The 21,330-nt window shown below is 54.7% G+C and overlaps 5 protein-coding genes across 5 annotated transcripts; 3 read left to right on the forward strand and 2 right to left on the reverse strand.

Moving 5' to 3' along the window:
* Positions 1–110: 110 nt before the first annotated feature.
* Positions 111–1,627, reverse strand: MIND_01166800 (F-box domain-containing protein; the record flags this gene model as incomplete). Its single annotated transcript, XM_037368188.1, has 2 exons — positions 111–335; positions 383–1,627. The coding sequence occupies 2 exons, from the start codon at positions 1,625–1,627 to the stop codon at positions 111–113; spliced, it is 1,470 nt and encodes a 489-aa protein (XP_037215114.1).
* Positions 1,628–2,365: 738 nt separating this feature from the next.
* MIND_01166900 (uncharacterized protein) lies at positions 2,366–3,626 on the forward strand (the record flags this gene model as incomplete). The annotated part of the gene is made up of 2 exons (XM_037368189.1): positions 2,366–2,681; positions 2,731–3,626. 2 exons carry the CDS (start codon positions 2,366–2,368, stop codon positions 3,624–3,626), a joined length of 1,212 nt encoding a protein of 403 aa, XP_037215115.1.
* Positions 3,627–3,828: 202 nt separating this feature from the next.
* On the reverse strand, positions 3,829–5,096 carry MIND_01167000 (uncharacterized protein; the record flags this gene model as incomplete). Its single annotated transcript, XM_037368190.1, has 2 exons — positions 3,829–4,289; positions 4,340–5,096. 2 exons carry the CDS (start codon positions 5,094–5,096, stop codon positions 3,829–3,831), a joined length of 1,218 nt encoding a protein of 405 aa, XP_037215116.1.
* Positions 5,097–16,775: 11,679 nt separating this feature from the next.
* MIND_01167100 (GATA zinc finger domain-containing protein) lies at positions 16,776–17,913 on the forward strand (the record flags this gene model as incomplete). Its single annotated transcript, XM_037368191.1, has 4 exons — positions 16,776–16,778; positions 16,879–16,987; positions 17,047–17,226; positions 17,276–17,913. The coding sequence occupies 4 exons, from the start codon at positions 16,776–16,778 to the stop codon at positions 17,911–17,913; spliced, it is 930 nt and encodes a 309-aa protein (XP_037215117.1).
* Positions 17,914–18,294: 381 nt separating this feature from the next.
* On the forward strand, positions 18,295–19,212 carry MIND_01167200 (uncharacterized protein; the record flags this gene model as incomplete). Its single annotated transcript, XM_037368192.1, has 2 exons — positions 18,295–18,416; positions 18,468–19,212. The coding sequence occupies 2 exons, from the start codon at positions 18,295–18,297 to the stop codon at positions 19,210–19,212; spliced, it is 867 nt and encodes a 288-aa protein (XP_037215118.1).
* Positions 19,213–21,330: the final 2,118 nt, after the last annotated feature.

Here is a 21,330-nt window from a genome sequence, read left to right on the forward strand (position 1 = left end):
CCAGCCTGACTTTAAACTTGAACTCCGTTTGACAATAAGTACCATCGTTTGGTGATTTAAGACACAGGGTATAATTGCAATGCATAGGATTAGTTCAAACTTCTCTCTCTCTATGCCGGCGCAACATAAGCATCTTCGTCCCTCACACCACCCTTAAACTCTATTTCCCGCATCCGCTCCGACACACCCTGCAAAACGTCAAACAGCCCCTCCATCTCCGGCAGCGCGGCCACCGTCGCACCAGCAACGTCCCACTCAACCACAACATGGTCAAGGGGGATCTTGACCGTGTCTGCCTCCCTTAAAATCGACACCAGCGCATTCGGTACATCAGCCTGCCCAGAAATCAGCACAGTAGCCAAAGGTAGACCCAAATACTCACGCCTATCTCGTCAATCAGCACATCAAACGCGTCGAGCACGTCCTTGTCGTCCTCCGCGTTGTCCGTAACGCGCAGCCTCAAGCTTCGCAGTCGCGGGAAAAGCCCAAACACACCGTCCGTCTCCTCTCGGTTGCGCCAACATATTGATTCCTCCTCATCCTCGTAGAAACTGAGGTCAACCCACTCGTGGATGTACCCGAGCGGCAACATCAGCGCTAGCTCCTCGACCTGCGTCGTGTCCAGCCGCTTGAACAGTCCGCGAATGGCGCAGCGACAGCCCGCCGAGGTGAGCGTGATGCTCGTGAGGTTGGGCAAACGTAAACGCGCGAGGTACTCTGCCGGCCCGGTGTAGCGTCGCACGCGGGTCATAGCCACAGGGGCGGGGGTTTGTGGCCATGCAGGGGTGTCGAGGGAGAGGTCGCATGCGCTACGGAAGGCACCGGAGAGTACAACGTTGGCCAGTGCGGGGAGGGCGGCGAGGAAGGACCGGACCGGGCCGAGGAACGGACCGTCCACGCTGATATCGACGGTGGCCAGGCGGGTAAAAGAGGGATGGACGCCGGCGTCGAGGGAAAGCCATGCACCTGGAGAAACGTCGTACGAGGGCCGCAGGGTAAGCGCCGTAAGATAGGCCGGGTCGAGCGCGGAGAGAAATGACCGGAAGCCAGCGCCGTCGTGATGGGCCAGCTGTGCCTGCAGTACGTGTTCCATGCCGGGGATGTCGGTATATGCGAAGTGGGCAACGCGGAGGCGGCTGGCGGGGTCAGATTGCAGCGGACAAGCAATGCTGCCGCCAGTAATGGTGAGCTTGTCGAGCATGGGCAGGGTGTGGAACCCGAGTGCGCTGAGGTCGACGGTCTCGGTTGGGCGGAAAGCGCATTCGAGAGTGCGTAGGCTGCTGAAGGTGGGGATGGCGGCGAGCATTGGACCGGACAGGGGCATCACTTTTCCGCTGCAACGCTGGCTACGGGTGCAGCGGGCAAAACGGAATGACACAGACAGGTCACGGACGTGTTTGCGGATGTGTGGGCCAGTGTACAGCTGGAGCATACCCAGGAAGTCGCGGTTACCACGTGAAGCGTGGTGGTCGGGGTCAAGGATGAGTGACCGGAAGAAGACCGGGTGCGCAAGGGCGTAGAAGTGGCGCGACACCATACGAACGTGAATAAGTGAGGAACGGGGGAGGTCGGCCAGGACTTCCGTCCAGAGTTCATTCGGGAGTTCGAAGGCGGTTGGTGCGTACATGGTGTATTATGCCCCAGCGCATCACTCGACGCTGAACTTATACACCGAACGCTTGGGCGAATGTTGCGGCCCAAGCACCACCGCCAGGCTGCTTGGGACAATTGTTCGCGTGGATGGATGGACCCATAGGGACGAGCGCCGGGGAGAGCGCTCCGCTTGGGGCGGGCAGATAATAAGCAGACGGCGGCCACACCAACGAGCGGAAGACAAAAAGAGAGGGTGGGACCGTGACCGTGATATCCGAGTCGGCCCGAAGATCAGCAAGGCTGTGCTCAGGCTATTCCCAGCTTGTACCTCTCACGTCTCCAATTGCAAGAGGAAAGGAAAGTATACTACGATTCTGACTCGACAGCAGCGGCTGGAAAGCATGACGAGGTACTGACGACTTACAGATCCACAACTCCGCCATCTCTTCGAAGCTCTTCGACGACCGGCGACAGCTGAAATGCTTGACCTTCTTCCACATCGCTAGATTCTAAGGTGTGAAATCCATTTCCTCCACTTCTTCCGACATCTGCTGATTGTTTTGTCCCAAATCCACCAGCAGGGACAGCCTCCGTATCTTGAATCTGCAAGCATTGTCAGCAAAAAGTTAGAACTGTAAAATATCGCTTGCTGAATGGTAGAAGTGTCCAAGTGGCTTATGGCGGTGAGAAAAATGACTGTCCCTACAAGTGGTGCGTGCCCCGCCAGTCTTCCTCGTTTTCCTCCCAGTAATTGTACTCCAGCGTCCTCGTTATGAACTCGTTACATCTCCGTTCGACCGGCTCCGCTTTGGAGAACAACCAGCGCAGTTTCTTCGACATAGTCTGGGGCTGTTTCACAACCATCTTCGCCTGCGTATGGGTCTCTGCGCATCCAAACGTGTCTCCACCTGTTCCACCACCTCCCCCAAAGGATGCCTCATTATGGCAGCACCTCCGGTGGCGCTTTTTCGACAAGTCGATTGGCCTTAGGCGACGACTCAAGGTCGTGCTCGCCGCCTTTATTGCGCCGGAACTTATCGTTGGTTTTGCCGGAAGGCAGTTGGAAACTGCGTGGTATTTCTCGAGAAGTGAGCATCGAGTGTTTTAACTCTTAGTTGCGCTAATCGTAACTGGGAGAATACGATATATCCCTTACACATGGCTTTTTCATCTCTATGGGCGGCTTTGTGGACAACGACCGTCATCCCCTCGTGCAGAGCAGCGACATTGACCAGCACATCGACGCGATTCGCCACATATCGGAAGAGGAAATTCTTGACCGCAGTCAGGGCGACGCATTCTCCAAGACCGTAGCACTCCTTCAAGCGCTCTGGTTCGTGGTGCAGTGTCTCGCACGGCTTCAGCAGCACCTCCCGCTGACTGAACTCGAAGTCGTAACCCTTGCGTTTGCAAGCATCAATGCCGTCAACTGGCTATTGTGGTGGAGCAAGCCGTTGGATGTGCGTGCCCCGATCAGGGTTGGGCCGACTGCAAGAGCAATTGAGCCGTCTGGCCGCGAATTTGTCGCTCTTGATATCGAATGGGGACCCCACGTCAAGGGGAAACGCTCCTTCGTGGACAAATTCTACTCGCTGCTCGGCATGTCCACACAACGCGACTATTTCAACGATCCCGCCGTCCCCACCTTCTTCTTTGCATCATATATGGACGACGCGGAGAAGTACAGCCCGCTCATTGCCATGCTCGTTGCGGCACTCTTCAGCGCCGTCCACTGCGCGGCTTGGCGGTCGCATTTCCTCTCTGTCGCAGAAATGTGGCTTTGGCGCGTATCGTCCCTCCTCCTGGGGGTTGTGCCGATGATTGTGCTGCTGGTGTACAGCGACGGTGTCACGTGGACTTTCACCTGGATTGCGTACGGGTACAAGACGGCCCTGATCATCTACGCGCTGGGAAGCGCCCTTTACATCCCTGCGCGCGCAGTGTTGATCGTGCTGCCGCTGATTGCTTTGCGGGATCTTTCCGACGCGGCGTATCTAGATGTTGACTGGAATAAATACTTGCCGCATGTTTAGCTTCACCTCCGAGTCAGTCAAAGTTTTCGAAGAATCTTGTCTTTGCTATCCGTGTCTTCCATTCACTTACATCCTGTGGTCTACAAAGTTTCATATAGTTTGCGATGAGCGTGCTGGAGCTAGACAGATATTTTTTTTCTGTTTTGGTAAGTAATTTCTTTTGAAAAATGGGATTGTCTCCATAATGATAAAATGCAATGATCTATGAGGTTTTTTCTTGGTCTAAAACCACGCCGTTCATGAATTCCACCTTGCCCACCATCAACAGCGGCATGGCGGCCCGTATCAGTGGCTCCACATCCGCCCGTGCCCTCTGAATGTACACCAGGTCGCTACCCATCGCATCTTCGGCCGTCAACAAGCGCGCCGCGTCGATCACGATGCGCAGGCGGCCCAAGTCTGTGAAGCGCCTGTCCCCAAGCACTTTGGCGAGTGGGACTGGGCCGGACACATGGGACGCAGCAGGGGTCACGCTTAGCGTCAGGATGTCCAGGGGTGCGGGCAGCCGCGCGAGCAGCCCTGGCAGGGCGGACGACACGGTCACGTGCACGCGGCTCTTGGCGGCCCGGTCGCCCGACGCCCAGTACTGGATCCCGGAGGTCAGCTCCAGTGCGCGCAGGGCAGTACACGCCCCGAGTTCCAGTCCATGTGCCACCATTTGTTCTAGTCCGAGCACGTGAGCAAGCAGGCTATGACTATAGGTGGCCACATACCAATGTGCAATGTAGAGGCGGTCTGAAGCGTCAATCGCTCGATGCGTTCACCCAAATGGCACAGATACGTGGACACCGTCGCCAGATCACGCTCCGCATCGTCGATGATGGGCCATACCATCAGGTGGCGCGGCCGCAATGCGAACAGGATGTCTTCAAAGCGTTCGTTGCGGTGCCAATCGACATCGAGGAAGTCTAATAGGAGTGGCGCAGCGTGGTTGATCACAGAGGGCGAAAACCAGCGGAGGCGGCGGAGCGTCAGGTTGCGCAGGGCGGGGAGGTTATGCAGTGATGAGAGGATGCTTGCTTGTGAGTCGAATATGCAGAAGAACAGCCCAAGGGTGCGCACGCGGGGGAGGGGCGGCATTTCGCCGAGTATCATACCGCATATTTTGAGCCAGGAAAGGTGGTCGAAGCGGGAGAGGTAGGCTCGGAGGGGCGGGACGACATCGGGCTCGGGGTGGACGAGGTGAATGCGGCGGATGGTGGTGAGCAGCGTGCATTGGGGGTCGTCGAGCACGTCCTCCAGTGTGGATCCGTTCCGTTTATCGAATGCAATAGGGAGCGTTATGTGGTTGCGGGCTATATGCAGCCAGTCGCGGGATACCAAGCTGGCGGTGCGCAGGGTGGCGTCGTCGAGGTAGCTATGGACGAGGTCGACTAGCTCAGGGGCAAGCCGCCCGGCGATGCTCGTATGGTGGGACATCGTAGAGAGAGGTGGGTCGGGGCAAGTCCGACGTCCCGGATGCTGAATCATGTGCGTGACGGAAGCGCGGAATCGACGAATAGCTCCATGGGGCAGGATCGTAGTCCAAGGAAGGATTCCTACCAAGATAAGTACTAGTTATACCGCTAGGTCTTGTGCGGGTGGGGGACGGTTTTGAGAACTTGCACGGCTTCGGAATCTGTTTAGAGTTGTACTGTAGGCTAGAGCGAGAGCAAGGCACTAGTCCTGGCGAAAGCAGGGTCTGGACCAGTCTTCCACAGAAGTCTTCCAACATTCTTCGAAGGTTCGACGCAAAGACCCGGAGGATCGGCGTTACTGACTGGCTTTGTGAGTACGGCGAAGGCTGCCGTCTCGGCTGCCATGCTCTTCTATGTCCATAGGGAATCACCAGAAAACATGCCAAAAAACTTGAGAAGACCCAGCAAGCAGAGACGAGGCATCTGAATCCCAACTCACTGGTCCAGAGAAACCATAGCGTTGCTGGATTGCTGATGGCGACGGGCCACAAGCAAGTCGCCGCGCCGTTCGCCTGCATGAGCGAAAGGAGAAAACAAGCGAGCATCCGAGTTACCGTACCGTGACAGGTGCTACGTGGCGGACGATGACTCAACGACATCTTCAAGTTCAAGGCTTCAAGGACCAGAAATACTTAAAATTGCATAAATCATTGGTGATCATGGCAGTATGGATAAAGCACCAATTTTTATCATGGATAAGATATTATCAAGATATCATATCTCAATCATCCATCCCAAATCCAACCCAAATCTGCAACATATTTACTTACAGAAAGATTTTTTATATCAATACAGTCAGGGGAACCTCCCTTTCCATTTCTGGCCTGTTGTTAGACACTGTAAGGGCAACCCCGGAGGCCTGAGATCAAGGTCCTAGCAGGGGAGGATCCAAAGGCGTGAACATTGGTAAGCGAATACAAATGAAGCTGACCTAGCAGGGGAGGATCCAAAGAGAAGAAACTCTAAGGGTCCGCCTGCTAGGTAGCTGACTATATACTGCTTGTCCGTAGCTGCCGCTGTCGGGCACAGAAGGCTTGGGCGGCGTCGCAGGCGAGGTCCCAGGGCGACCGTCGGGAGGGCGTTGACGGATCGGTGATTGTGCGGGCGAGATGGAGGGCCGGACCGGAGACGGAACCGGAGTCGGACCGGAATCGGAGGCGTCTCCGAGGGGCCGAAAGGGAGGTTCCCCTGACATCACCCCCCTTTGAATGCGGCGTCCCGACGCATAGACCAGAACGGAATCGAGTCGAAGGTCGCGGAGGCGATGTGTCGTGGCTTGCCAGGGTACTTACGATAGAACTCCGCAATTTTCTCCGGGGCGAAGACGCGGTCGAAGCGGACCCATTGGTCGTGCGATGCGTCGTAGCCTTTCCATCTGACGAAGTAGTTCAGCCGTTTATACCTCACCCTTGCGTCCAGGATTTCCTCTACTTCCCACTCCGGGACTCCGTCCTCGAGGTCCGGAGGGGGCTGGTCGTAGCCGGGGCGTCCGTCAAAGGGGTCGTCCTGAGCGAGCTCGAGCTTGACGACGGGGAAGACCGGGTGGAGCTTCGAGTAGCGCGGAGGGAGGTCGAGCTTGTAGGCACCTTTGCTGATCTCCGCGACTATCTTGAACGGTCCGAGGCGGCGATGGGAGAACTTTTCCGAGGGGCGAGTCGTCCTGATGTCAGAGGCATCCAGCCAAACATGGTCGCCAACCTTAAACTCCGGAGACGGAGTCCGTCTCCGGTCGTAGTAGCGCTTGTACTCCTCTTTGGCCTTAGTGAGCGGCCTTGGCTTCAGCAACACCAGTGGCGATCCGGTCGCGGAACTCGTTCACTGACTCCATGGCGGAACGGACTCCGGGTTGAAGCCCATGCGCGGGAGCCGTCCCGTGTCCGTCATGAAGGGGACCTGCTGCGTGGAGGAGTGAACGTGGTTGTTGTAGGCGAACTCCGCGGCCGGAATCAGCTCATCCCAGTCGTCCTGCTGGTAGTTGGTGAAGATCCGCAAGTACTGCTCCAACTCCTGGTTGACGCGCTCTGTCTGACCGTCTGTCTGCGGGTGGTACGCGGTGGACGTGGCGGGCTTGATGCCGATTAGACGCCAAAGTTCTCGGGTGAAGTCCGCGATGAACTGCGAGCCGCGGTCGGAGACGTACTTCTCCGGAGTCCCGTGGTGCCGCCAGACATTCCGGTAGTAGAGGCGGGCTGCCCCTACTGCATCGACCGTCGTATGACACTCTGAGAAGTGGGCGCGCTTTCCGAGGGTGTCAACGACGACCATGATCGTCGTACCCATGGGCTTCGGGAAGCTCTACGATGAAGTCGACGGAGACGGTATGCCAGCGTTCGGGGGCGTTTCCGTGGGGTGCAGTTCTCCGTGGGGCAGTCTCCGGAGTGCCTTGGTGCGACAGCACAAGTCACAGGTCACAACATACCGGCCGATATGGCGAGACATCTGAGGCCACCAGTAGTTCCGGGAGACCAACTCCAGGGTCTTGAAACGACCTGCGTGTCCGGCGACTCGGGTGTCATGGCAGAGCTCGATGATGCGTCTCCGGAGGTCCTTGTCCTTTGGTACGACAATCTTTCCTCGGAAATGGAGAAGACCGCCGGAGATGGCCCACTCGTCAGAACGTGAGGAGCGGGGGCCTCGAGCTTGACCTTGAACCTTAAGAAGTTGCCGGGCCGCTAGTGCGACGGGCTCCTCCAGGTCAGGCTCACCGGAGAGGGCATCACGGATGTCACGGAGGAGTTCGGAGCCGGGACCGGAAACGGAAACGCCCTCGAGTGCGCGGACATGGAAGAGTTCAGGCCGCAGAAGGACGACATCGGAGTTGTCGGAATCGACTCCGTGGTCGGGTCTCCGGGAGAGGGCGTCAGGCCGACCCATATCGCGGCCAGGCTTGTGGTGCAGCGTGAAGTCGAACCGGGAGAGGTACAGAGACCACCGGGCCTGTCTCCGGTTGAGGTGTTGCGTCTTCCTGAAGTACTCCAAATTCTTATGGTCAGTCCAAATCTCGACAGGGTGCGGCGCCCTCGAGGAAGTGTCTATACTCCTCGAGTGTGCGGATGATCGCGAGCATCTCCTTGTCGTGGATTTCGTAGTTGCGCTGGACATCGTTTAAGCTTTTGGAATAGAATGCTACAGGGTGCCACTTCCCGTCCGGGGCGGATTGTGAAAGAACCGCCCCCGTCGCATAATCAGAGCTGTCCGCCTCGAGTCGGAAAGGCCGTGTGTCGTCCGGAATCGCCAGGACCGGTTCCGAGGTGACCGCGTCCTTGATCGCTTGGAACGCGGAGGCCTCCGCGTCGCCCCAAGTCCATTGCTGGTCCTTCTTGGTGAGCACGAAGAGAGGGCGCGCAAGGGTCGAGAAGTCCCGAATGAACCTGCGGTAGAAGTTAGCGAACCCAAGGAACTGCTGAATGTCCTTCTTGTTTTCCGGAGTCGGCCAAGCGGAGACGCCTGCGACCTTGACGGGGTCCATTTCGACGTGGTTGTGGGAGATGATGACTCCGAGGTACTCGATTGAGGATTTTTCAAAGTCGCACTTCTCCGCTCGGAGGTACAACTTGTGCTCTCGGAGTCGCCGCAAGACCTCCTGAACGATCTGCCGGTGTTTCCGGAGGTCGGAATGGGCGATCAGGATGTCGTCAAGGTAGATCATGACGTCTCCGGAGAGGATGAGGTCCTGAAAAATGTCATTCATCATCGTTTGGAACGTTGCGGGAGAGTTTGTCAGGCCGAAATACATCACCAAGGGCTCGAACAGGCCTTGGTTAGTCCGGAAAGCCGCTTTCCACTCGTCACCTTCCTTGATCCGGACGTTGTTGAAGCCCCAACGGACATCGAGTTTGGTGAAGTAACGAGCGCCTTTGAGCCGGTTGATGAGGTCGTTGATCAGCGGAAGGGGGTACCGGTTTTTGACAGTCATCGCGTTGAGAGCACGGTAGTCCTGGACGAAGCGGAGTCCGCCATCCTTCTTCTTGACGAAGAAGACCGGAGACGCCATCGGAGACTTGGAGGGGCGAATCCGGCCCGTCGAAAGCCCTTCCTCGATGAACGCGTCGAGCTCGCGTTGCTCGAGGGGCGAGATGGGGTACACCTTGCAGTCGGTGGGCTTAGCGTCGGGGACGAGTTCAATGGCGTGGTCCCAGGCTCTCCGCTCCGGTAGCGTGTCGAAGGACTCCTTGTTGAAGACGTCCTGGAACTCCTTAGCCCAGTCCGGGATCTCGGAGGGCGGAGGGGCGGAGTTCCTGGCGAAGGCTTCGGCCAGGCGTTGCGAGACAGTACTGCCAGCGCGTATCTCCTCCGAGGGCCGGAACGAGGTGTAGAAGATGCGGTCACCATCTTCAAGCTGACCATCGTCATCGTCGTCGTCGGAGTCCGGCGTCAGATCAGGCAGGCCGGAGTCATCACCGGAGACGGAATCGTCTCCGTCATCGGACCCAGAAAGGTCCATGGCGCAGACCGAGGGGAACGGGCCGGAGCGGAGACGCTTCTGAAGCGACCGGAGTCGCCGCAACTCGGTCCGTTCGACCCGCTCTTCCTCACGGCAGGTCGAGCAATTGCGGGGGCACCGTGTCATCTTGACCTCCTTGGTTTCCCAATTGATCTCTGGGTTATGTTTCCGCAACCAGGAATACCCCAGGATGAGGTCTTGCTTGCCAAGATGGGTGACGGCCAGCTGAACTCGTTCGGCATGGCCCTTTGTAGCGCAGGACCAAGTCCGCGATCTGTTTGATGGAGCCAGCGTCATTGGGGGTGCCATCGACATTGAAAACCGGAATCGGCTGATCGAGGGTGCGGACCGGAATGCCATTCCGAGCAACATAGTTCGTGTCAATGAAGTCGGAGGTGGCACCACAGTCGACAAGCCCAGAGAGTGAGAGCTTCAGCGCTGGTGGTGGACTCGAGCTCTAACGGGAGGTGGAGGGAGTTCGCCCCAGGGGCAGCGGCAACGGTGTACTGCTTGGGCAGTTTCTTTTCCCAGGCAGTGAGGCGGCGGAGGACGATGACCGGAGTCGCGGGCGGAGTCGGAGACGGAGTCGAGGCGGGGGGCAGGAGAGGGTGTGTCTTTCGTTTCGGGCTCATTGTAGGGCAAGGAACTGCATTCATCATACAAAGAGGCAAAACGATTTATAGACGCGAACGAGGGCACACCAGTCACTCGTCGCGGGGACAAAATCCTCTCCGGCCATCGACTCCGCTGCCGTCTCCGGCAGGGCAGCTGTGTCCGTGTAGCGGGCGATCAACTCCGCTAACATCTCGTCACCGAGTTGTTGGATCACCTCGTCGAGGATGTCCATTGAGCAGACATCGGGCGGGGAGGGGGCAATCCCCGGCGAGATGGTTTGGGTCGCCGCACCTGAAGCAGGCGCGACGAGGGGCACCCCGAGCCCTGGTGCGATCCAACTCCATAGGGACGGGAGCTGGAGGCGCCGGAGCGGGGGCGCGGGCCGCGGGTGGCACGACCAGAGCCACCGGGCGGAAAGGGGCCGGAGCCGGGATGCGGTTGACCGGAAACGGAGTCCGAATCAAACCGCCAGGCGTCTTGGGGGGCGGCTGACTTGATCAGCTTGGCCCGGACCAGGGCCTCGTATTGACGGAAGGCCCGGGTGCGCCAGCTAAGGTAATCCCGGAGGTCCGGGGGTCGTTCGAGGACGTGATTCCGTTATTGATCAGGGGATCAAGTCCGTGGTGGAACTTGGTCACCTTGACCAGCGTCTTCGAATCCGGCGAGGTCCATCAGGTCCTCGAAGTCGTCGGTGTACTGGTAGACATCCTTTGTACCCATGTGATAGGCGGAAGTCTCCAGCTTGGAGAGAGCGTGATCTTGCTCATTCTCCTCGACGAACCGGAGTCGAAACTCGGAAACGAACGAGCCCCAGGACGGAAACGGAAACGGGGCTTTGCTTCCGTGGCGCTCCGCCCATTGCTGAGCGGGTCCTTCTGCCATAAACGACATGGCATAGCGGACAGCCTTTTCCTCGCTCGCCTCTCCGTTGACCACGAAGGCCTCAGGGGCAAGGCGGGCGTAGGTGCGGACCGCGAGGAAGGAACGCGGCCGCGTTTCCGGTCGCCGTTGAAGGTGAACGGGGGTTTGGTCGCAAGACCAATTTTGAGGCGAGGTTGATGTCGCCAAAAAGGGCTTCGGAGTCGCCCTGGACCGGAGTCGGAGTCGGAATCGACGTCTCCGGCGATGGTGTTTGGGGTCCGCCAGCATTATTAGCGGCGGCAGCGGCAGCGGAAGCCTGGTTGGTGAGTAAAGCAAGGGCCTCAGTTAGGCTATCGATTTTCGCCTCGAGTGAGTCCAGCCGGGCGTCTGCGGTAGGAGTGACTCCGGACGGCATGACGGGTGCGGGGACCACAGGAGTAGAGGAGGAGGGGACAAGTGGCAGGGGCGGTGACGAGGGCGGAACGGACTCGTACTCCGAGCCTGAGTCAGCGCCGAACCTGGCAATCTTGTCCGGTTGATCCCGTAGAGAGTTTCTTCTGCTGTAAGGGCAACCCCGGAGGCCTGAGATCAAGGTCCTAGCAGGGGAGGATCCAAAGGCGTGAACATTGGTAAGCGAATACAAATGAAGCTGACCTAGCAGGGGAGGATCCAAAGAGAAGAAACTCTAAGGGTCCGCCTGCTAGGTAGCTGACTATATACTGCTTGTCCGTAGCTGCCGCTGTCGGGCACAGAAGGCTTGGGCGGCGTCGCAGGCGAGGTCCCAGGGCGACCGTCGGGAGGGCGTTGACGGATCGGTGATTGTGCGGGCGAGATGGAGGGCCGGACCGGAGTCGGAACCGGAGTCGGACCGGAATCGGAGGCGTCTCCGAGGGGCCGAAAGGGAGGTTCCCCTGACAGACACTCTAAGTTTAATCTGATACTGTAAGATTTTATTCAATTCAAATGGCCCCGGGGGCTGTGACACATTTGTCCGAAAACATTCGCATGATGTTCCCCATTTGGTATGTTGGCATGCCGAAGGCGCAGGAATTGTGGAAAACTGCCATTTTGGGATGCCAAAATTCACTTTTGGCTGGGCTTTAGGATCATTCTTCGGCCGGGAGGGTAAGCCTGGTAAGGTAAGTGTTCGACATTTGTTCCAAGTTCAATTCAATTGAGTTCGCTGGCCCGGGCCGCCGCTTGCAGCTGCAACTTGACTCGGAACTTGAAAGCCATGACTCATGAGTCACAGATACTAGTAGCGATCATGATTCATGATGCAATTGTTGGCAATTGTTGTGAGTTGGACTCGCCGTCGGAGTCGGAGCTGCCAGTGGACAGCAGAGGCTGGCAAGGGGGTTCAAGATCCTTATCAGGCACATGGGGTAGGGGGGAGGGGGGGGTCCCCGCGGGGGGTAAAAAAAACTTTTTGTATATGGAAGATGTGGGCCTTATATGAGTGTAAAGACACTGAAAATATAATGTATACACTCTAATTTCTATAGTTCACAACTCTCATACTTATATCTACATACTTTCAGGCCCATGAGCTTGGATAGCCCACTCTGTCATGGGCCCATCATCAGGTAATTAATGAGAGGTGAACATGTTGAAGAGTTGATAATATTAGGGTGCAGTTTTTTGATCCGGTTTACTAACTGGTTTATAAACCAGTGTTTATAAACCCTGGTTTGGAAAGATTTCACTGGGTTCCTGATTTATAAACCAGGCTAGTCATGTGATTTAAGTGATTTGACTACTGCCAGCTCATCAACATTATTAATTATTGGTCCTGTACATAATATATAGCAAATTATGACCTGTACCACAGGTGACTGAGAGAAAAGAGGTATGAAGGTAACCCTTTCAGCTAGAATTTAGGAGTAAAAATTTTGATATTGTGACATCAAAAATATCACGTGTTTGGTTGCCTGGTTTACAAACCAGTTTACAAACACCAGTTTGGGACACTGAAAATTATAAACCGTTTTTTAATACTCAAATCTTTAAAAACTGCACCCTAGTTGATATGGCCTGCCATGTGTGTCTGAAGGCTCCAGGTACATGCATACCTACACATATATACATACATATGTATAGAATTTTTGCACAAAAAAAAGTTTCACAAAAATTAAATTTTTTATCCCACTTTTTGATTGCATCAGTGGTCACATGACGCTGATCATGAGAATATATTACTATATAAGGCAGGAGGGGGAGGGGGGGTCCCCTGAGGGTCGGAAAAAAACTTTCCAACCCTATATCCATGTTTCGAATCTTGAACCCCCCTTGGTCAATTCGTGCTTGGTGTATGTGCAGTGTGGACAGCGTGGGAAGAGAGCTGAGGGAGTAGAAGAGGTCTGTGGGCACCGCACGACTCAAATGAATGTTGATTGTGGTCATGGAGAGCGAGGAGGAGTATAAGCGCTTGCAGTGGGATTACAAGTGCCTTCTGGTCGCGATGAACCTGCGTGAGCGACAGGAGCTAGAGGTGGAGGGACGGGAGGTCGAGGCACTTTGAGAGGACGGGGGCAAGAAATAGACGGCATTTCTGTCGCGGGCGACGGAACCACGATCTTTTGAATTCTAGTATCGGATGCATTTGTAGCGAATCAAGGGGGTATCAGAAAAAAAATAACGGAACATACGTTGGACTTTTTTGTTTAAGCCCTTCCAGGGGACCCACCGACCGTGACTGTGACGTGACATTACCATATTAGGAAGGTAATTCACACAGTCATGTGATCTGACAGCATCAAACTCAGTCAGTCCTCTGAATTTCCAAGAACATTAATAGAAACATAGACTTCTAGCTATATATATATCTTGTAGACAAAGTCCTGATATAGTCATTGTCTTACAAATCTCACTCCAGAGTACAGATATCCATCCCCATATAGTCTGATTTGTCACAATGTTCCATCTGATGATGAGATACTGAAAAATAACCACTTGTGAGATTGTTGATACTTAATTATGGATGTATAGTGCACCAAACAGTACTTGTAACCCATCCTAAGACAATTTTGACTTACTATTTCAGCCAAAAAGTTTCTACCAAAAAAATTTTTTAAGGGTCCGGAGGGGGGACCGACCGACCATCCCGGTTGTCACTTTTTGACATGTGACACCCCCTTGTAGCGAATGGTACAATCTTTTTCAGTTCCAGTTGAAAGAACCAGAAGTTCCAAGTCGGAATGTCAAGTGAAGTGAAGCAGCACTCGTACTAGGGGTGTGGGGATAATGTCCAGGGAGAACTTAAGAAGTCGGTGTCGCCAACTTGAAACGAGAACTTGAATCGAAGGAATGCATGATTAGTACTAGACCGACATGCGTGGATTCTGACTCACTCGCAGTTGCCTCGGGACACATGAAAGTACCCTGTAGTACTAGCTTGGGTTGGGGAAGTTTAGGCTGCAGCAAGAAGTAAACAAAAACAGAAGATGTGACGTGACTGTGATATCGATGGGGCTGTGCCGACTTCGCTTGACCTGTTTCTGCGATGGCTGAAGTCATACCGGTACCCCATCTCCCCGAAGACCTTGAACGCGCCGTCTTTGAGTATGTTGCCCTGACCGAGCCCGACATGTCACTATCGCTGATGCTAGTCGCGCGCCGCGTCCGCAATTGGCAAATGCCTCTCGTCCGCCAACGGCACATGTCAGCTGACATATCCCCAGGGTCGAGCCCATCCTCTTCTGCATTGTCCGCGTCGGTGACGAGCGCCGCGACAAGGCCGCCCTGAAAGCCCTGAAGAAGAAAGGTCGCGCCTTCGCCTCGCAGCACGTGCGCCACCTCTTCCTCGGCAGCAGCAAAGACACTGCCGCGGAAGTCACCAAGGCGATCAAGGACCTCCTTCGGCGCTTCCCTGGCCTGCACGGGCTCGGCACGACGTTCCGGTACCACGTGCCCGCGCTCTTGCCGCTCCTCGGCGGCCTACAGCTGCGTAACCTAACGACAGACCTCGGCGAGCTCTGTCTCGGCGCCGACTACCGCAAAGCCGACGGCGACTCGGATAATGACGAGCACGTGCCTGTCGGCGTGCGCCTAGACGAGCTTGCTGCCGCCGTCGACGCCGCGCACCCCACCTTCGCACACGTGACGCATCTCAACTTACACGACCACGTCGAACTGCGGGCCGTCCGTGCACGTGTGTGCGCCGCCCTCCCGCGATTCCCGGCGCTGAGTCACGTGCGGCTGCAGCTCCACGCCAACTCCGCCCCGCTCGCCGACTTTGAGCGCGTGTTGCAAGGCTTACCGCGCCTACAGCTGCTCATCCTCAGCGAACCCGATCCGGCCGATGTTGCGGCACTCGGGGCGAGCGATGTGCGCCTCGTGTTTGTTGATGGCGGTAACGACTACACCCACTTCTGGTGCGACTGGGAGGATGGGCTGCGGGGGAAGACAGACATGTGGACCCGCGCGGAGCGTTTCGTCCTGGGCAAGCGCGACGGGAGTATTGATAGTGTGTGGTTGGCAGTTGAGGAGGGGAACAACAACATGAATGACTCGGATGATCAACGGTAATAACAGATAAGTAAATTTATGCTTCTTAGTCGATAACTATATTGTGTGGAGTGAAAAATATACCAAGGTTTGACTAAATTACATGTATATACATGTATATCGACTGTCGAGACTAGCGAAACGTCAATCAATGTTGCACGTGCCCCATCATCTTGTCAACAACGTCCATCTGGGGCAAGCCGGCTGAGCGCTCAGACAGCCTCTTGAGTCTTGCTATACCGTCCTCTTTCGCATAATGATGATGCGTCGCCGGCTCAGCGGCACCAGCACTCAAGGACCTGAATGCTCTTGATTCTAACTTGACATTCGTGAAAGGGCAGGCGTTTCCAATTCGCAGTGCGTCTGGAATCAATTCTGGTTTGATTAACTAGCAGTGATTCTGAATCGACGCCCACCCACACAACAGCACACGCGTGCGAAACGGAGCCGCAGAGCACTTAATCTTTAATTTTCGGGACAGGCCGGAGGAGACGCGCAGACGCACTGGCACCAGCGCTCGAAGAGTCATGCAAATCCTTTGCAAATGATGCGGCCTGTGCAGGATCTTATCACGTCTCAATCTGTCACAATTTGTGGGTGCGTCAATTCTTACTTTAGCCTGCGCCAGCGCTGACTCTCCCTAAAGGATACTTTTTTGTGGTCGTGATTCTTGCGGATACGGGGCGAGATCCGGGGCTCGGGTGCCCTGCTCAGCAACCTCATTGTTCTTTTTGGGGAACAAGTTGTCGAATTGAATTCATGCGAAATTGGACCCGAATTCGTTATGACGTGGCTCTTCCTTTCTCCTCAGAGACTGTGTTGCACCAGCCGCCAGTGGAATGCGTCCCCTGCAACCCCAGCCATATCTGCTCCTCTCTTCCACCTTAACACACCGGGGCGAGTCCCACCATTAGTGACGTGCACAGCCCGCTTTGGCTATGGGCCTAACATGAAATTCAAACGTACGGTAAGCCCATCGTGAGACTCCTTGGATACGGATACACTGACAGTTTAATGCAGATTTCGCGCAATACAACGCTGTGGAGAGGCACTCGAGCAGCAGTCGCTAGAATCGAATCGATTCCAGCATGCGGTCCTGAGTCATCTCTCCAGAAATTGCGTCTCAACATTCTCTGCTTGCTTTGTTCAATGGTGCCAACATCATCAATCTGTCGTCTGTAAAAAACTTGAAAGGACTGATAATCAGGCAGAAAACGTCGCTCGAGCCTCTTCGGGGGCCGTGCCGATGCTCGACTCGAAAGATTAATGGTGGGTCCAACGTCGCGTCGCGTCCTAATTAACTGCGATGTCTTCTCGCGTCGCGTCGCGGTATTGTTGCTGATTCTGTTTCCCTGTCTGGCGAATTTAGTCGCGGGATGGGTGTACACACGGATGGTCTGGCGCACTCAGCATCATTATTCAATTTGGAGAAGCGCGTCGCGGGAGGAGGCCCGGCGGGGTAACAGAGCCTATGCTATGTAAGTGAAGGTGCTCTGCTTAAAAGAGAGCGGTCCAGCTCACCGTTTCTGCCCAGAAGCAAGAGGCCTCCGGTTCATCCTAGCTGCAATGAGCGACGGACATAATTATAACTTCTACTCGCCTTATGGCGCTCCGAATAGCGGCGGACACCCGGGCCCGGGCGGCTACTCGCAGCAGTATCCACAGGAGTACGGGCAGTCTGACGCTGGCGACGGCGCGTTCGCTGGTTGGAACGAAGGTATCATCGCCGGTTCCATCCAAGTTATTTCGTTGCTGACTGTCAACAGGAATGGGAACCGCTCAAGCGTATCATTACCCTCCGATCGCCGGTACCGCTTATCCTCAGCACGGCGTACCTGATTATGGACACCACCAGCCTGTGGCCAACCATGTAGGCCAGCCTCAACTTCCTCAACCAGGCCACCGCCAATCACGCTACTCGTCGCTTGCCGGCGCTATGGGGCCTACTCCACCCTCAATACCATCAACGAGCTCCCCGCAAGGCCCTCCCACCGGTAGTCAGACCCATGCGAAAGAAATCGCCCTCGCACCGGCCGATCCCGGAGACTATCCCTTCAATGCGTCAACCAGTGCATCGAAAGTCTGTACCCGCTGTGGCACGCGCACGACACCGCTCTGGCGCCGCCACCCGCAGACCGACAAGCCCGTCTGCAACGCCTGCGGGCTCTACTTTATCAACAAGCAACGCGACCGGCCGGCGGACCGCTGGGAGCCGCCCGCGCCGTCGATGTCCGGAGCCGGGCCGGTGTGTGCGAACTGTGGGACGACTGTGGCGAGCGCGTGGCGGCGCGACAAGAAGGGCGCGCAGGTTTGTAATGCGTGTGGGGTATATGAGCGTGCGCGGGGTGTCCCCCGTCCGGTCGATTTCCGCACAGATGTTGTCAAGACACGCCCTAAGGATTAGTTTCTCGTTCAAGTTGTTTCCACCCTTGTCAGTTGAGGGATTAACGCAAAGACAATGTACATAGACTACAGATTTGGATGATTTGGATTCGATTGAATGCAGCCTGAGGAAGTGGGTAGAAAACTTGCCATTGACGTGCCACGTGCCACGACGGATCCGGAGCACATTGCTCTTTCGATAGCGTCACGATTTCGGACTCAGCGACGCAAATGAGGGCCATGTCGTATGGCTCAAAGTTTCCGTACTCCTTTTGCCTCATGGATTCATCCCTAGTGTTTACGGATAGAAAACAGTGTTGATGGCGCGGGCCGCCGGCCGGTGGTGACCATGATGTGACGCCGGCCGGCTGAGCGACGCTCAGGGGCTGTGCAGCCAGCGCTTATGGTTGAACTCATCCCCCATCTCCCTGAAGACCTCGAACGGGCCATCTTCGAGCACACGGCTATCACCGATCCCGGCACGGTGCTGCCGCTGATGCTCGTCGCGCGGCGCGTCCACGTCTGGCAAATCCATTTCTACCTAAGTTCCCTTTTAGTAACGCTGAGAGTCCATAGGGTCGAGCCTCTCCTCTTCCGCATTCTCCGCGTGACCGAGCGGCGCCGCCATCAAGCTGCTCTGCGCGCCCTCAAACGAAAGCCGTCCGCATTCGCCGCACAGCACGTGGGCCACCTCCTCGTCGATGGCATCAGCGACAATCCTAGCGAGGTGCTCACCGAACTCCTCAAGCGCTGCACTGGCTTACACGGTCTCGGGACGACATACCGCTATCACGTGGCCGCCCTTCTGCCTCTGCTTGCCGACCTCCGCCTGCGCCGCCTCACGGCGGATCTCGGCGAGATCTGGCGCACCGGCCATGCTACCGACACGCCCACACCTATCGACACGGCACACCTTGCGTTCGCCCACGTGACGCATTTGAACCTGCACGACCAGGTCAAGTTTGCCGCCGTGCGCGCGCCCGTGTGCGCCGCCCTCCCGCGCTTCCCGGCGCTGACGCATGTGCGCCTGCAACTCTCCGGCAGCCCCGCCCCGATCACCGAATTCGAGGCGGCCCTCCACCGCGCGCCGCACCTCCACGTGCTTGTCCTCGGTGAGCCGGATGCGGCTGATGTTGCAGCGCTCGGCCCGGCGGCCGACGTCCGGCTCGTCTGCGTCAGCGGCGGGTGCGAGTATGCCATGTTCTGGAAGGACTGGGAGGACGGGTTGCGTGGGCGACTAGACGTGTGGGAGCGTGCGGAGCGCTTTGTTGAAGGGAAGCGCGAGGGAAGGTTCAGTGGTCTGTGGTTGCCTAACCAGTAGCGATTAATTTCAAGTTGTAAACAAGGTACTTATTGTTAAATCCCATTAGAGTCATTTGGTCTCTCCGCTGCATATGTATGGTAGCCATTTTCTCCCTCTATACTAATATGTACTAACTTACTGTAGTATTTTACTCAGTTCGTATGTCACGCGTCACACAGGCTATAAAATTCGAAATTTTTCCGCATGTCACACCATTTTGCTCAAATTCCTGTCCCAAAAAGGTAATTTATGACATTTCCGGGCGCCTCCGGCGCCAAGAACTTCCCAATTAGGAAATAATTCGAATTCCAATTTTCGTATCAGATGTCACACCATTTTTGGCATTCGAATTGAGTAAAATACTACAGTACTTCTTTCTCTTCTGCCTACTTATCTTGCATTGTCATTGATAGGGCTTGGTTTCAATATATAGGGGTGTTTGTAAACTGGTTTATAAACACAAGGGGGTTCAAGATCCTTATCAGGCACATGGGTGTCCCCGGGGGGTAAAAAAAAACTTTTTGTATTTGAAAGATTTGGGCCTTATATGAGTGTAAAGACACTGAAAATATAGTGTATATGCTCTAATTTCTATAGCTCACAACTCTCATACTTATATCTACATACTTTCAGGCCCATGAGCTTGGATAGCCCACTCTGTCATGGGCCCATCATCAGGTAATTAATGAGAGGTGAACATGTTGAAGAGTTGATATGGCCTGCCATGTATGTCTGAAGTCAGAAGGCTCCAGGTACATGCATACCTACACATATATACATACACATGTATAGAATTTTTGCAAAAAAAAAAGTTTCACAAAGATTGAATTTTTATCCCACTTTTTGATTGCATCAGTGGTCACATGACGCTGATCATGAGAATATATTACTATATAAGGCAGGAGGGGGGAGGGGGGGTCCCCAGAGGGTCGGAAAAAAACTTTCCAACCCTATATCCATGTTTCGAATCTTGAACCCCCCTTGTATAAACACTCCTGTTTTATATGTTTATAAACAGCCTGGCTGGAAACCCCCCTGTTTTATGGTTTTATATTAGTAAGCACCCACAAAGGAAAAAGCTAGCAAACCAGACTTACTTCACACCAATATTGCTTCCATGTAGGCTTGATCATATCTTATAGGTCTATCATAATATATTGTCTCTTATCAAGTAGGATCTGAACCTATTTTTAGCTAATATTATTATATTAATCATGATCAATACCAGTATTAGAAGCTTGGCTGTGTGACTATACTATACTAACCATACAGATTTAATTATTACCAAGGTCATTATCAATTTTCAGTGGTATAAAGGTCCTGGATAGGGCTTGGTTTATATAGGGGTGTTTGTAAACCGGTTTATAAACACCCCTGTTTTATAATATTTATAAACAGCCTGGCTGGAAACCCCCTGTTTTATGGTTTTATATTAATAAGCACCTAAAACTTGAAGGGAAAGGAGCTGGTAAACTAGACTTACTTCACACTGATATTGCTTCTATATACTCCTAGTAGGCTTGTGTAAGGGCAACCCCAAAGGCCTGAGATCAAGGTCCTAGCAGGGGAGGATCCAAAGAGAAGACACTCTGAGGGTCCGCCTGCTAGGTAGCTGGCTATATACTGCTTGTCCGTAGCTGCTGCTGTTGGGCACAGAAGGCTTGGGCAGCGTCGCAGGCAAGGTCCCAGGGCGACTGTTGGGAGGGCGTTGATGGATCGGTGATTGTGTGGGCGAGATGGAGGGGCGGGACCAGAGTCGGAACCGGAATCGGACCAGAATCAGAATTGTCTCTGAAGGGCCGAAAGGGAGGTTCCCCTGACAGCTTAACCATATCTTATAGGTCTATTATAACATCTAGTCTCTTATCAAGTAGAATCTTGACCTACTTTTGGCTGACATTAGTCATGGTCAGTACTAGTATTGAGGGCTGGGTTGTGACTATAAGTACTAACTATGCAGATTCCTTATTATTGCTGTTATTATAATTTTTAAGTTATATAGAGGATCTCTGACAGGGGGTTTATCTTAAATCTTCGAATAACTTGAAGCAATTGCATATGATATATAACTTAAACATATTATACTAACTTACAAGTGACAGTTGATGGGCTTTAGCTCTCTCTCTCTCTCAAACC

Source organism: Mycena indigotica (assembly GCF_014461135.1).
Source record: "Mycena indigotica strain 171206Taipei chromosome Unknown Mind.scaff0011, whole genome shotgun sequence".
NCBI lineage: Eukaryota > Fungi > Basidiomycota > Agaricomycetes > Agaricales > Mycenaceae > Mycena > Mycena indigotica.